Here is a 15,709-nt window from a genome sequence, read left to right as displayed (position 1 = left end):
GATTCTTCATACTTCCAGAGTTCTTGCACTGATTCCTTCCTATCTGGAGCAGCTGTTGCTTCTTTGAATATTTGTTTAGACAATGACATGCCCAGTTTAGTGTCTGAGCCAGTAGGTGGTGCTTGTGGGTGAGAATCGACCACACTCTGTGTGATGAGTCAGTGAATGCAGTAAAAGGGCATGCAAATTGACCTCCCTGCCAGTAGGTGGTGCCTGCTGTGAGGAGAAAGCTGCAATGTTATTTTGGGGTCCTGTGACCAGCTCTAGTTCCTCTGGAGGGGCACTCTAGTGCCTCAGGTGGTGGGTGGGGCTCTGGGACTTCCATGTGTGTCCTTATTCTTGGACTCAGTGGGGGCAGGTGGGGGAGCATGGCTGGGTGTAGCTGGGTTGGGTGAGTCTGCCCTCAAGCTCCACAAATGCTGTTAGGAGGGGTCAAAGGTCTGTTCTCTGCTTCTGGGCAAAGCTGCCAGGGAAGGGCTGAAATGGCCCCACTCAGCCAAAAATTCTGTGTGTGGAGGTGGGGCTGTCTGAGACCCACAGTCTGGAGCAGTCCTTGGTTCTTTCAACCCTCCCCTATTCTGAGGTTTCTCCCTGGCTTCTGCCAGCAGGCAGGACCTGAAGCCAGCAGATCTCCCCTGGCTGTGATGTGAGCCGGGAGGTTCCCTGCCAAGGATCGCAGCCTGAGCTGGGAGCGTGGCCCTCCCGTGGGAGGGGTGCCCCTTTAGCACACTGCAACTAGGATCCACTCTGATCTACCCCTGAAGGCACACACACCTCAGTGTTCACCCTGTGAACACATACTAGTTCACAAATATCCTTTCTGTGCCCCCGGGCAATGGGATCGGGACCTGGGTGTACGGGATGTAGTCTGTAGGCCTGTTCCCTGGGCCCCGGAGATCAATCCCTGACCCTGCCAGGGAGAGGAGTGCTGGTCTCAAATCACCCACAGGGTGCCCAAGCTGGATCACTGTCTCTCCGCCTCAGGATTTGCCCCGCTCTGCTGGAGTCAACAGGCAAGCAGCACCTGGGAGAGCCAGCAGGTAGGGAGCTCACAGTCTGAGTACCCTTCAGTACGCTGCAGGGCCCCAAAAGGAAAGGTCCTGTTCTTTGCAGATGCCTCAGGGTGGTGACTAAATTGTCTCTCTCAGCAGCTGCCGGTACCAAAGGGGAAGGGGAGAATGAAGCAGTATGGTGCCTGCCAATCGGCTGGGGTCTGCGGGGCAGGAGGTGCCCCGAGGAGCTGGGAGCCTGGTGTCCTGTCCACAGAGGCTAACTGATCACTGGTGTCAGCCATCTCTGGGCTGGTGTTGGCAGGTCTCTCCAGCAGCTCCGGAGCCCACCAGCAGTCCCAGATGCAAGAGAGGGGAAATTTAACTGCTCCACCTACCCTTGTTGCTGGTCTCCAAGCCTCTAGGGGTTTAGACCCTGATGATGCCTTTCTCCTTCCAGTTCTGCTCCCCAATTTCCCATGGAGTCTCCTGCAGTTTCAGGCACCCTTCCTTCTGACCCTTATGCAATCTATGTTTGTCTGCCTGTTTGTTTTTTTCACTTTCATCTAAAATCTATCCTTCTTGCAGAGACACTCTGGCTGGCAGTTTTTCTCGTCCGCCGTCTTGCCTCTACCTCTATTATCTGACCCATATATTTAATAAAAATGCAACTTCCATAATGTATGCAGTGCTTAGCACAGTGTTCTACCCATAAGAGATGTTCGACATTCATGAACTAATGTCAGAGTCAATATAAAATACCCCTCAACTACATTTACTAATGTTCTTAACTATGGACCCCAGAAGGTCAACTCTTAAGTTACTGAGCATTGAAGCAGGCTCATTACATTTCACTAATAAAAGAAAATGCAATATAGTTATAAAGTTGTAAGTATGTAAGGAAAAAATGGTTTTCATTTAACCCTGAGGTTATCCAGAATATGCAATCAACCCATATGTCCTATTCTGTCATCAAGATTTGCCCATACTTTGTCTTATACAAAAAGAAACTGACAGTCTGTGCCCTGTAGAATTTATAATCTAAAGAAAACAGTAATATGTGAAGAACACAGTGATAACTGAACATATATTCTCAAAATAAAGAAGTACAGACCATTGTTTTAGACAATGAAAAGGCAGCTACAATAGTTACAATGTTGACGGCATACTGTAGGTGGAAGAGTTGTATATTTATTCTTGGTATTTGAGAAAAAGATTAGTGAAAGTGATGTTAATTCAGGAGTATTAAGAATGTCTTAAGAATTAGATTCCAGTTGAAAAATGAAGGAAGAGGGAAAAACATTCCATAGATCAAAGGTATAAACTGAGAATTAGCAAAGTCTTGAAAGATAAGAGTTGGCAATGGAAAGGTAAGATGAATGGATAGTCTATGAGCACATCAACCACAAGGAAAGAAGAGCAGAAAATATAAAACAGATGACTCAGCTTTCAGTCTCTGATCCAAAGTAACAGAATCGAGTTTCCACGAGCAACAATTTTTAACATTAATAAATCAAATGAATAAATGGCTTACATAATTTACCTTTTTATCTCTTTGACACAGACTTTATGGGCCTGCTCTGGCATACTGGATGTCCGTATTTTTTTCTCTAACATGACAATGTCATCATTATCTTCATCCTCATCATCATCTTCTAAAGTACCTGGAATGTGTGTAACCCTCCTAATAGGGCGTATTGCTATAACCTAGAAAGTAGAAGAGTAAAACCATGTCAAAATAAATTGGAAATGAAATACCTAGTTACACACATGTAAAGTTATGATCAGTGCTGAATAGCATGAACATTTTTTATGGCTACAGTCAGTATCATAAGGAACTAAAGTTCGGAATGATAATGCAATCAACCTATATATCCTATTCTGTCAACATTTCCCCAAACTTTCTCTTGTACAAAGAGAAACTGACAGTCCCTATTCTCTAGAGTTTATTATCTAAAGAAGAAAACAGTGGCATGCAAAGAATACAGGGATAACTGAAAAAAACACTATGTCCAAACATACGTACACATGGAGGCAGCAGAATTTTAAAAGTAGACCAACATAAGGTAGACATGTTTCTTTGATATATGCTTACAGTAATATTGCATGGGAAAAAATTTCAAGGAACTAGTTACTAGAAATAATTAAAACATGTAGGAATTACCTTTCTTTGAGCTACTACCACAGCCACTATTTTCTTGATATGCATTACTGATTACCATTTGGTGACTGAATAAATTCCATTTTTCCTACATTACAAAATTTCTCCCTAGCATCTTTGACCTTTCTACCACTGGCTCATTCTGTCTTCAATACAGAAAGTCTTCTCCCTTTCAAAATATTATCTTACCTCTAGTTCCTTCCAGTAAGATACTACTACACTACGTACTTCCCTTGTGAGATTCTGCTTCTCTGACAAGCAGCAATAACCACCACTTCCCCTTCCCCATCAATTACTTCAGGAAGCCTTTGGCTTCTGTTCTCATTGTGCTGAAATTGTTCTTTCAACTCTAACAACCATCTTTTGTGCCAAGTCAAAGGATGTCTGTTCGTGTTCTCTTTTCTCCATGATCTCTCCACCACATTTTAGAACTACCTTATGTGCTCTTTGAAATTCATTTATCAACTCCGATCATCACTGGAGCAAAATGATACACTGATATTTAATTTACAAGCCTCTAGAATTTACTTTTCTAACCTGGGAAATTGTCTAATACATTCAAATATAAAAAGTTTGAAACATAAAGCAGTAAATAAAATTGCAATTTTATAAAAATAAATATTAAATATATATTTTATTCTTATATAAGTCATTAGTAGATAAAATTAATAAAGTATTTTAAAGGATAAAAACCTGAAAATAAAGTATTTTTTAAAAGTGAGATTTAAAAAAGCATATCAATGATTTCATTATTGAGGCAAAAGTACTTTTTTATGAATTTTTTTCTTCTGACTGCTAAAACAGTGCTTTTCAACTCTTAATTAGGGGGATGACAAAGAGACAATTTTAGACTAAGTCCAAATATTATCCTTTGATTCTTACATTTTTAAATAATTGTCTCTTGTTTGATCATTTTCTGGTGCACTTTTGAACACCTTTCTTTTTAACTGATGGTGACCTTTATTGACAGTAAGCTGCAGTTTTCTGCGACTCTCAGTGCAGAGTGGACGTAGATTTGTCTTTTTACACAAAATGAATAACTGAGTCACTGATCTGATCTCAAGCCAGAAATAATCCATATTTCTAGTGTTTAACAGCATGGTGTCCCAGAGTACTAAGCACCAGCATGGTGATCACTACTCCTGTCTCTCTCCTCGGCCTACTTTCCTGCCCCTTCTCTAGTGCCTCCAAGGAGGAGTCCTTTCCTTCCACTCTTCTTTCTCTACAACGTATTTCCTTTGGTGAAGAAACACGTCCATGCTGATGACCATCAAGTCGCTAACATTATTCTCAACACTTCACTTAAGTCTTCTTAAGAGTTCTTTCTGCATCTCCAGCAGCCTTTAGAGGACTACCATTTTCACATCTTGTTCACATCAAATATATCTTCCTGAACTTAACTCTGCCCAGGCATAAAAACAGTAAAATTAACAGCTCAAAGTAAACTTCAAACAGATCATATAGACATTAGTTTGATAATGGGGAAGGGAAAGATTATTTAATTAGTGGTTTTGAGTCACATCAAAAGCTATTTGAGGGAAAAACATAACTACTGTCTTCATCTTATTAACAGGACAAAATAAATAACATACAGGTTAAATACTTTTTAAAACATTGATTAAAGGACAACCAAAAGAAAAGTGAATATTTATCAAACCACTGGAGGTTAGAAGACTCTAAGCTTGGAAGACAAGAAAAGACTGAGAGTTTCACTAAATAAAAACTGAGACTTTTATAAGTTAAAACAAAAAAGTCAACCAAATTATGGCACAACACACAGTCCTCCTAGGAAATAATTTTGTATTATGCAGTAAAAAAAATATTATACTCGAAGACAATCATCATAGTTATTTGATAGTTTTTTAAATATGCAAAACATTGGAAACAACACAAGATGTTTGACAAAAGGGGAAGTGGCTGATAAATTATCCCTTTGGATGGTAACCAAAACAAAAAACAAAAAAATTGAGAAAAATGCTTATATGCCTTAAAAAAAAAAAAATCCAGGCACGGAAAAAGCACTAGAGGAAAACACACCTAAACTTTATCAGTGACTTCAGTGGAAAAAGACAATGAATTTTTTCTTCTTTGTTCCTTTCTTTACTCCCCTCAATTTTTTTTTTTTTTCAAAAAAACAGAATCAAGCCACACCACACAAGCCTGAAAAAATGGATTAAAAGAAATATTTACCCGCTTATCATCATCTTGCTTGGGTTTTCTGGTTTTTTGAAGCAATTTCAAGCCCTCAATTTGTCTGACAAGCAGTGGTATAGTCATCTTGAACCTCTCCTCTAGGCTCACAGCATCTAAAATCTAAGGAAATGTGAGTCAATTAATAGAATCTCTCCCTGAGAAACACACCCTCCAAAGCAGACAATCAGAGACATGGTTCGAATTGTTAAGTAAAAACAGAAAAAACCAATTCCTACCTATTTACAGCTACACTATGGCTAACACAATCAAACTAACTGTAACAGCAAGGTTCTTTGAGATGAATATTAGAATTACAAAAAAGACATGAAAAAGGATCTTGGTTTTTCATTTAAAAATGAAGCCACTCATGTGTTTCAAGACCAAAAACCGAACACACAGTTTTGGTTTCTGAAGAACCAAACTTTTTCTGGAAATTTTTCTCTTAAAGCCCAGAATGTGTCTACATGTTAGGTCGAAACAAATTCTAGGTGCAAAATAGTAAATGTTTATACACAAGCGAATAGAAGCATTGAACCCACCCCCACTAATGATTTGTCGGAGTAACTGCTGCTCTCGGTTCCTTAGGTAAAACGTACCTGATGATGCCCTCAGCCGGGGGACGCTCGCACTCCTGCCCTCTGCTCCCACTCCTGCCCTCTGCTCCCACCAGTCTAACTGAATTCTTGTATCCACAGCCAACCTGCTTGTATTAGTTATATTTGCTATTTTATTGTTGGATTTACATATTAAATAACTAATAAAGAGTTGTTTCAATGAAAACTAACAAATATTCTAGGAAGATTTAATAAAAAAGACAGCTTCAAAATTAAAATAAAATACATTAAAAATAAGTGTACAAGAAAACAAAGTTTTATAGTTTGGGGACCAAGTCAAGTAAATCTAGCATTCTACACTTGGATTATTTTTCAAGTGTCTTTAAAACTCATTTCACTTTAAATCAATAGAAACTGAAAATCATAAATAATGTATCACAGGTGTGATTTATATAAGAAACATTATGAAATTTCTAAGAAAGCAGGTCTATACACAAGGGAAAGGCCATGGTTTCATATTTCAAAAATGGTAAGGCAAAGTATGTTTACATATTTAAATTAAATATTTATCTTTTTATGATTCTGTGCCTTATTTTTTCCATAAATGACCAATTACTATACTGGTTCTGCAAATAAAAGAGCTGCGTATGTAAACAAAAATATAAAACAATCACTTTTGAACATCAATTTAAGTATACAAGTGTTTTAACTACTCCTTTGAGTCTCCAGAATGTTTTTCTTGAAGGTTAAAATTTACTCACTATCTAGATCTAAATAAAAAGTGACAAAGCAACATGGCATTCAAGAAGGGAACACTGTACCTGGAGCTTCTCTTTATTGCTGGTTCGGATAATTGATGTCAAAATGTCTGGTAAAGCTTCCCTTGGAAGACTATCTAAAAGACGTCTCAATTTAGCAACTGCAGGGACAGACATATCCAACATTTCAACCAACTAGAAGGAAAAAAAAAGGCTTTTTAATGAAATCTGGCATTATTTGTGAATTAAAAAAATCAGACTTCCAAATAGGTTTAAAGTTTGGGCCTCAGTCTTTGTTTTTGAAAGGTCACCGATTAACATAGTCCAGGCATTTTATGGGCCTCAGAGAAGTACTTTCAAAATATCAATCACAATGAAAGGCAAAAATGGTTTAAAAGTGGTTAATGCTGATATTTATAAACGGCTTTGTGAATTTGTGCTATTTTATTTTTAATTTTATTTTGAAAAAAAATCAAACATATAGAAAAGTTGCAGGAATAGTACAACAAACTCCTGTATATCCTTCTCCTAGATTTACCAACTGAATTCACCAATTTTGCCACATATGCTCTCTCTCTCCATACACACACGTTATTGTTGCTGAACATTTGAGAGTAAGTTGCAGACATCGTGACCCTTGTTCTTAAAAACAAGAATATTCTTACATAATAACAATGTAATTATTAGATGTTAGAAATTTAACATAGTTGATGCTATTATGATAGTCAATCAGAAGTTGAAATACTGATTATTAGTTTAACATTTGGATTAACTAGAATCTGAGCACTGACTATGAATTATTTTTAGAAAAACAACCTCCACGGTATATCTTGGAATTAAGACCGATTTAAGTCCAAGGCAAGCTTTCGGTAACTGTGATAATCATTAGGGCTACTGACAAAGATTCCCCTTTTCTTCTGAGCACATGGTAGGACTGTTCTTTCCACCTCCTTTGAACAGAGATATGGCTGTGAGTCTTACATTGATCCATGAAACACAGAAAAAGGGACAGTCCCCTCTGGGCAGAAACATTAGAAGCCAGTAAGAGATTTGCCATATTTCCTTTTTCTGCCTCAGTGATAAAGAAGTATGTTTTAAGATGAATTTCTAATCCACTTGGGCCCCTAGGAGACTCTTATAGGCACATCACCACACTCACTAGTTTCAGGTAGTTACAGCTGAAGCTGTAGCAAGAAAGCATGAGCAAGAAATACACCTTTGTTATGTTATGTGACTCAGATTTTGGAGGAGTTGAAACAGCAAAACTTAGTTCATGCTAATTTGCAGATGATGTACCAAATCCTCATTTCGTCAGCTCAATACTTCATGTGTCAGTAATAATCAAACCTCTCAAACAATAATGTAATTTAGGAGCCTATCCATTACCTGGCTAGAATCAAGGGAATTAAAGTATAATTATGATGACGCTAATCAGGTAAGAGAAGTAGACAACAAAATTTGAAGACCCTTGCTACTAGGAATTCATCCTATGAAAATAAGTTAAAACTCATTCTCCAAACATTTATTGAGTATAAAATACTCACCAGACGCAACATTCTGCTCAGTATAGGATGGCTAAAGCAGAGATAAATCAAGTTTGGTAGGAGAAAAATACCTATTTCAATACAATGTGACACTATATTAAATGACATGCATAAAGAACTGATGGTGAAGGCGCAGAAAAAGGAGTACTAACAACCTACAGGAGTTGGGAAAGCGTAAATTGAATTTAAAAATTAAGAGAAGGAAGAGCACTCCCAGAAGAGAACAGAAGGCGGAATCACAGAGACATGAAATAGTAAGATGTGAAACTCTTTTTATGCTCACTATGGCTAGAACCAGGGTGTCAATGAAGAACTAGAGTTGAAACAAGATAGGTAGGCCTAAGACAAGTTGCAAAGGGTCTTACATGTTATATTAACAAATTCGGGCGTGGAAGGAAAGTAGGAAAGATTCAGAGTGTGGCAAGAATTCAATGCACAGTTGCTGGCTTTGAAGAGAAGGGGGCCATGCATGAGACCAGAGAGCCACCTCTAGGAGCCTGATAGTGACCCCTGGCCGACAGCCAGGAAAGAAACCTCAGTCCTATAGCCACAAGAAACTGCATCTGTCAACCACCGGAATACCTTGGAAAGCAGTGCTTCTCCAGATAAGAGGCAGCCTGGCGAAAACCTTGATATTGCCCTGGTGAGGCCCTGAGCAGAGAATCCAGGGGAGCCCACCTGGTCTTCTGACCTACAAACCTGTGAGATAATAATGAATGCTGTTTTAAGCACCTAAAAAAAAAAAAAAGAAAAGAAAAAAGAAAAGAAAGAAATTTGGTCTTTAACTCAAGGGAAAGGCATGCCTCACACTTTTTTTTTTTTTTTTAACAACTCCTATTCCTGCTCAGTGAATAGGTGGTGTTAAGGACAGAAGAAACTAGGTGGTAGTTAGGAGGCTACTGAAGAAGTCTACTGAAAAGAGCTGTAGAAGCAGATGTAGAGGGGATGAAGGAGAAGCATTAATTGGAAACAATGTCTAAAAAGAGAAATGATAATATTATGATATTCCAACTCTAGAAATTTATAAAAGAGTCTATATGAAAATTAGACATGAACATGAAAGCAAAACATAAAATTGAATGGACCAAGACCAGAAGACAAAAATTAAATTAGATGTATGATGGTAGCAAAATTTATGGTGATTTATTTCTCTCTAAAAATTCCTTTAATGTTCTTGCAAAATCTTTACACGTTTGAAAAGTTTCTGTATATCCAAACCAGAAAGAAGTAAAGGCAAAGCAAAAGAAACTATAAAGCTATGTCCAATAGAAGTAAAAAGATCAGGGAGCATCACCCCAGAAAAGAAGAGGAAATTCTATTATATTTCCCCTCTATCTTCTTTACTCCAAAACAGTTCAAACTGAAGTTACTTTCTTCGGAGTAAGTTCTTTCTTTCAGCCCCCACAGAAGCACAGCTCCAATTTTTTATTTTTCTATTGTGTTCATCACACTAGACGTGAGTCACTTCAAAAGCCACGTCACGTGCAGATGCCATAGGCTGTGAACACTTGCCCTCCATACTTCTTGATGATCAGTGGTGTTTATAATTAAGACAGTTAGACATTATCTGATCCTCACAGATCCAGTGATAGTCACTAGATTGTATCAATAGAAAAGCAGAAGCCTCCATCTTTTAATTCTGTAATGTATTTCATGAAATTTTGAAATAAAATTGGGTGGGAAGAGGAGCTTTCTGTTCTATCTAAAGTTAACAAAAAAACTCAAACCTAGAATTAAGGTGTCATATATTTAATGAGTGCCTAAAATGTGCTTCTGTCCCAGTATTCCAGTTAATCGAGGTTTCAACCATACTTGAAATTAGTCCACCACAGGCTAAATCTTCTATAGCACGGCCAAGCACAACAGCGTCACCTTGACTTCTGAAGCAATATAACTTATATAATTTGGTGCCTAGATATTTTAGTGACAAAAGCTTCTGTGCAGTATTTTAATTTTCAGCTTTAAATATTTATGTTTAATAATTATCTGATTTGGAGACACTGAAAGTTATAAGGAAAGCTCCAGAAATACTCTTTGGAAAAACTTTAGAAAGGGTAGGCTAATATGTCCTGGAATTATTTAGGTACAATCTAGACAAAAACAAACTGGAATTAATATATTACTAAATCATTTAAATGTACACCACCCTAATACTTCACCATCCAGCAGATTCATCATATCTTAGGACAGCAAAGAACCAAAGAAAAAATGGTTTCAGGAAAAAATAAAAGCAACTCACTTGTACTGCATATTTGTAAAACTGTTCCGATAGTTCTCCTAGCTCCTCCCTAGTTTTACAGGTGTCGTTGGGAAATTCTTCAAGCCGGTCCAACTGTTCCACTTCAGCAACAGGATATGGCTTCTCTTTTAAAACCTGTACAATCTGGAAACGGCATAGGCCTGTAATGAGCAAAGTATAGTGGGGCTTGGGCCAGTTACTGCCCACAACCTGAACTGCCAGTGCAGCCGTTCCAATCCTGAAAGACACACAAAACATCAGCATTACAAATATTCAATATGGCAGAACAGAAACTCACTTCTAAAAGAGTTGAGTTTTATGAGAAATTCATTGAAAAGCAAAGAACATCTAAAGTTTAAATAAATTATTTCTCTAATTTAGCACTGAGTATGTGATCTGTTTAGTCACTGCCCTCAGCTATGGGGCAAAGCAAGCCATCTCACTATAATTAGCACCTCTTTTAAAAATTAGGAATTTCTAAACATTCTGTATATTTAGGCATAAAAACGTAAAAGTAGCTATGATTGTATAGCTTAAATTAAATTTGCCAAATAGGAATCAGGTAATCTTACACCAGAATAAATATTAGTATTTTAAATATAAACAAAATAAACCAGTCTAAGAAACCTCTGTTCTAGCAACAGTTCTGTGACTAAAATCAAGCCTTTTTTTTTTCACATAATCTATCTATAAAACTTCTACATATCCACCTTATCACAAACCACTATCAAAATCTGGGAATTAATACTAAATTTCCAAATGTGGGAGCTAAATATTCTAGACCACACACTGCCGTGGACTGAGGAGAGCTAAATAAAGACCTACATCTGAAGAAGGTATAAACCTAGTTCTAAGTGGTCATCAGCTCACCTAATAATTGTTGCAAAAGTTTTATTTAAGTCTCAGCTCCTTATCAGAACACACAACCCTGACCAAGTCACATATAAACTTGATTCACAGAAAGTCTCACCCAAACTAAGCCAGTTACATAAAATATCAACATTCAGAAGATGCTTCCAGATCTCAAATTAAAATAGTGTTTTCTCCCTTTAGCCATAGGAAAGGTGGTAATTCCAGAAAAGAAACTAAAACTAAAGTGACTAGAGCTCTCAATTAACACACTGGGAAAATGGTAATACTAGAATACAGTACCTGCCCATCTCAAATATAGTGAATCACATACAAATACAGTATGTGAACATTTCAGTCCATTTGCCTACTTCTACATACAGTGAATTCTTGATTACTTCCTTATAATTATTCATTCTGTGGATTACATGTAACCTTTGGCTTCCTTCTGCCACTTAGCTTATTTTGATCTTCGTCCATCCTTATCAGCTTTTAGTCATTATCATGTGTACAAGGAATAAAAACTGACTTAAACAACAGCTTAAGCCAAACAATTGAGAAAGAGAAAAAAATGAGGAGAAAAAGCCACATACTTTAAAATCTTGAAATGATCTGCCATTTATCTATTATTTTGATTTATTTGTGTTGTGGCTGCTTTTCTTCAGTCACTAATCAACAGTAAGTTATATTTGCCATTTCCCAAAAACCAACTCAGATTACCCGAGAAAGTTAGCAATATCTAAATTGACTAGAGACCGATTTAGACTATAATTTATTGCAGATATTCACCAATGAATGCACAAAGAGTTCACAGTTCTGTTTGCATATAGAAACAGGCACGGATAAGAAACTGGATCCTTGGCCTTAAGGGGTTTACAAAGGAGAAATGAGAGAATGGGGGGGGAGGAAGGAGACAAACTCAAACCTCCAGATTAGGATATAAATTTGGGCTATGTCAACAATAAAAGGTGCTACTAAAAAAATGAGTTTTCTTTCAAAACAATTAAAATATTTTTGCTAACTGTGAAAGGAAGCTGTTCCAAACTGAAAAGAGATTGAGTTGGATTTACACTATGCTTCTCATTCTAATGAGGCAAAATATATAAAGATTTTATTTATTTATTTTTGGAGACAGAGTCTTGCTCTGTTGCCTGGGCTAGAGCACATTGGTGTCATCATAGCTCATTACAACCTCAAACTTCTGGGCTCAAGCAATCCTCCTGCCTCAGCCTCCCCAGTAGCAGGGTCTACAGGTATGCACCAACACTTCTGGCTAATTTTTCTATTTTTTTTTAGAGATGGGGTCTCACCATGTTGCCCGGGCTGGTCTCCAGCTCCCGGCCTCAAGTGATCCTTCCCCTTCGCCTCCCAAAGTGCTAAGATTATAGGCATGAGCCACCTCGCCTGGCCATATATATAAGTTTTAAACGTGTTAATTGGTTTTTTTACTTGAAATCACTTACAGTTGACTAGTAGAATGTACCCCTTTAAAAAAAAAACAAAACATGATCTGTGAAATTATAGATGGCTATAAACAATTCCCAATGAAAGACATTTTGAGTGAAAAGCACTGTGAAAAAGGATCTATTGTATATTGGGCTCTAGGTTTTATATATAAAAATAGGTTAAATAAATTACCAATTAATCTAATACTTTCCTTCTATGATTCACAAAAGGCTTCATATCAAGCTAGCCATCTTTCTGTTGTAGTTCTTTTACTATGTGCGTTAGGTATGATCAAAAAGCAACATTTTAATTTTGCAACAGATCTAAATTGCGAATGAGTTGGTGCCTTTCCCTTTAGTTAGTGGCTCTGTAAATCTGTATCCTAATTACTGTGATGTTGTTCCAGGTCAAAGAATTTTTGAAACTCCTAACTGGAATCTACCCTCAGTTTTCAAAATATTATTTTAATCCAAACAAGGTCTGACTACAATGGGTATGATTTATATAATTTGGAAGGTGATCTAAATAATACAAGTGTTCCAAAAGTATTTAAGAACCATCAACTGTACAGGTGGGAAAAAATCTAAAAACAGCATTACTATAAAAAGCAGTTTTCCAAAATGAGGATATTAGGTAAATATCTAAATTCTGGTCTATATATCCAGCATTTTTTTTTTAATTTTACAGAAAGCTCTCCATTTTTCTTGGAATCTTCAACCTTCCAAGTCCTTCTAATGACGCTAGTTCAGTTTGGCCCATATTGGAAGAATACAGGCCCTCCCTACTCCTCACCTCAACCCGCATTTGCGAAATCTACATTTAAACCTACCCCACTTGAGGAATAATAATACCACTAGCATATACATCTAGAATGCTTTGTGGTTAGAAAAGGCTTTCATAAATATTATTTCATTTTATACCTCCTTTCACCCCTATGAGGAAGGTAGCGCTATCTCCTTGTTACAAATGAGTAACTGAGATTCAAAAAGACATAACAAGTTAGTTATACACGGTTACGAGTAAATTTAATAGAAATAAGGTTTCTGAATTAAGTGTTAAGACAAATTTTACTCTCTTCCCACCACAATGAACAATATAAATTTGTACCTATAAGAAGTATAAAAGACTTACTAACATAGCTTCTAAGTAGCTGAGCCACTGGAAAGCATAGCTATTATTTAATATATAATGTTTACATTTTATGTTTACTTAATGAAGAGAAGCACTTCTACCAAAGTTCTGGAAACAAAAGAAAAGTTACACATTTCTGGAAAAGAGCCACTGAAATATCTTTTTAGTTCTGTCTTGGTGTCACCCTATTTTTCTTGAATATTTGACTTCTCACAAGATTTATCATCATCATTAACAATAATTTAGAAGCAAGGCAGGAGTGTATTAGGATAGTTCCAAGGCCTACAATAGAAGAGGCTTCTGTTGCTATAGGATTTTTGATTCTCACGTTTTTTTAAAACTTCATTTCTGAATTTAGGAAATGCCACCTTGTAGATAGGCCTTCCTTAAGAAGAGTAAATGACTTAGGAAAACCTAAGTAAACTATCCATTATATACTTGCTAATATAAAAGAATAAACTTTAAAATTTTACTAGTATCAGGTAATATCTGAATGCCAAAGAATTCGAATAGATGAAAATAGGAGTGATGCATGGGCAAAGAATCCAAATTATGAAGCTATGCATCTGCCACATATAAAACATTAACATGTTGTTAGACAAATAGCCAATGAAACTTATTTGGGGTCTGCAGATGAAGAAGCCAACAAAGACACATTGAAAAATTGGCATTATGAGTAAATGAGGTCATGTACCCTAGAGAATGTTAAGGCTGGAAGAAGACTGGATGACCATCTAAAAATGCATGCAAGGATATCATACAGGCAGTGCTAAATTATCATCCATTTTCCTTAAGAAAACAATGGCTCACTCAGGAACCACTGAAAATACAGTTCAATTAAACATAGAAATAGAGGGTGTCCTGAGCTGGCATGTGAGCCAAGTTCTATACTGCAGGGCAAATCCAAAGCTCTTCCTTTAAAAGGCTCCTGCCAGGCAACATGCCTGCACACCAGCACGCAGAAAGAGACCGTGCTGTTCAAAGCAGCAAAGGAGATAGCACAGGCAAGTCGGCATCTGGCCCTGCTCCTGTGTGTGGCAAGGAACACAGGAGCAAGATAACTTCTGCTGCCCCTCGAAGACTGCGGCAGTGTCACCTGGATGGTGTAAAGGAAACAAGAGACAGCAGAGCCCCTCGCCTTCCTTCTGGGGCACTACTACCATCTGGAAAAACAGGTAACTGGGGAAGGATAGATTTGTACATAAAAACAGACTAATGCTATGGATAACTCAATATTTGTACTATTATTGAAGCTTTTTCTTTTTTTAAAGTAAAGAGTGTTTTAAAGTCCATTTTAGAGAAGAAAAGACATTGGAACCTATTACCAAGGAATATGGTACAATCCTGTCCACACAGACTTTTCAAGTAGCAAACAATTCCAGGATAACTAGAGGGTCTGATGGGTTCTTATAATACTGGAATTCTATGAAGACTTTTCAATGCATGTTTTCCAATTTGAATAATTAAGTTTTGATATTGCTACTCATTTAAAACAAAGGCGACAATATGAACATTAGGCTCAGATTACACATTAACTGATTACTAGTGATTACTTCCAGGCAGAAGAATTTAGTTACTGTTGTCCTGAAAAGATTTACATAAAAGAAACTAAAAATTCTCAAAGTCTTGCCTGAATAACACCAACAAATAGTCAAACTTAAAATAAGACTAAGCCAGGGCTGTGGCTGAAGCCTGTAATTCCAGCTACTTGGGAGGGTGAGGTGGGAAGATTGCTTGAGCCCAGGAGTTCAAGATTAGCACGGGCAACATAGCAAGATTCATCTCTAAAAAATAAAATTAGGCCGCAACAGTGGCTCATGCCTGTAATCCCAGCACTTTGGGAGG

The 15,709-nt window shown here is 37.2% G+C and overlaps 1 protein-coding gene across 1 annotated transcript in view; it reads right to left on the bottom strand.

The window, feature by feature from the left end:
- The window catches only part of LONP2 (lon peptidase 2, peroxisomal), a 136,890-nt gene that overhangs the window by 118,782 nt on the left and 2,399 nt on the right, over positions 1 to 15,709 (bottom strand). Inside the window, exons 2-5 of the mRNA XM_012655012.1 lie at positions 10,439 to 10,676; positions 6,719 to 6,850; positions 5,341 to 5,463; positions 2,533 to 2,696 (exon numbers count right to left, since the gene is read on the bottom strand). Of these exons, the coding sequence (XP_012510466.1) occupies positions 2,533 to 2,696; positions 5,341 to 5,463; positions 6,719 to 6,850; positions 10,439 to 10,676 (657 nt within the window). The remainder of the gene's footprint in view (positions 1 to 2,532; positions 2,697 to 5,340; positions 5,464 to 6,718; positions 6,851 to 10,438; positions 10,677 to 15,709) is intronic.

Source organism: Propithecus coquereli, unplaced genomic scaffold (assembly GCF_000956105.1).
Source record: "Propithecus coquereli isolate 6110/MARCELLA unplaced genomic scaffold, Pcoq_1.0 Scaffold458, whole genome shotgun sequence".
NCBI lineage: Eukaryota > Metazoa > Chordata > Mammalia > Primates > Indriidae > Propithecus > Propithecus coquereli.
This window is presented reverse-complemented; position numbering and strand designations above follow the sequence as displayed.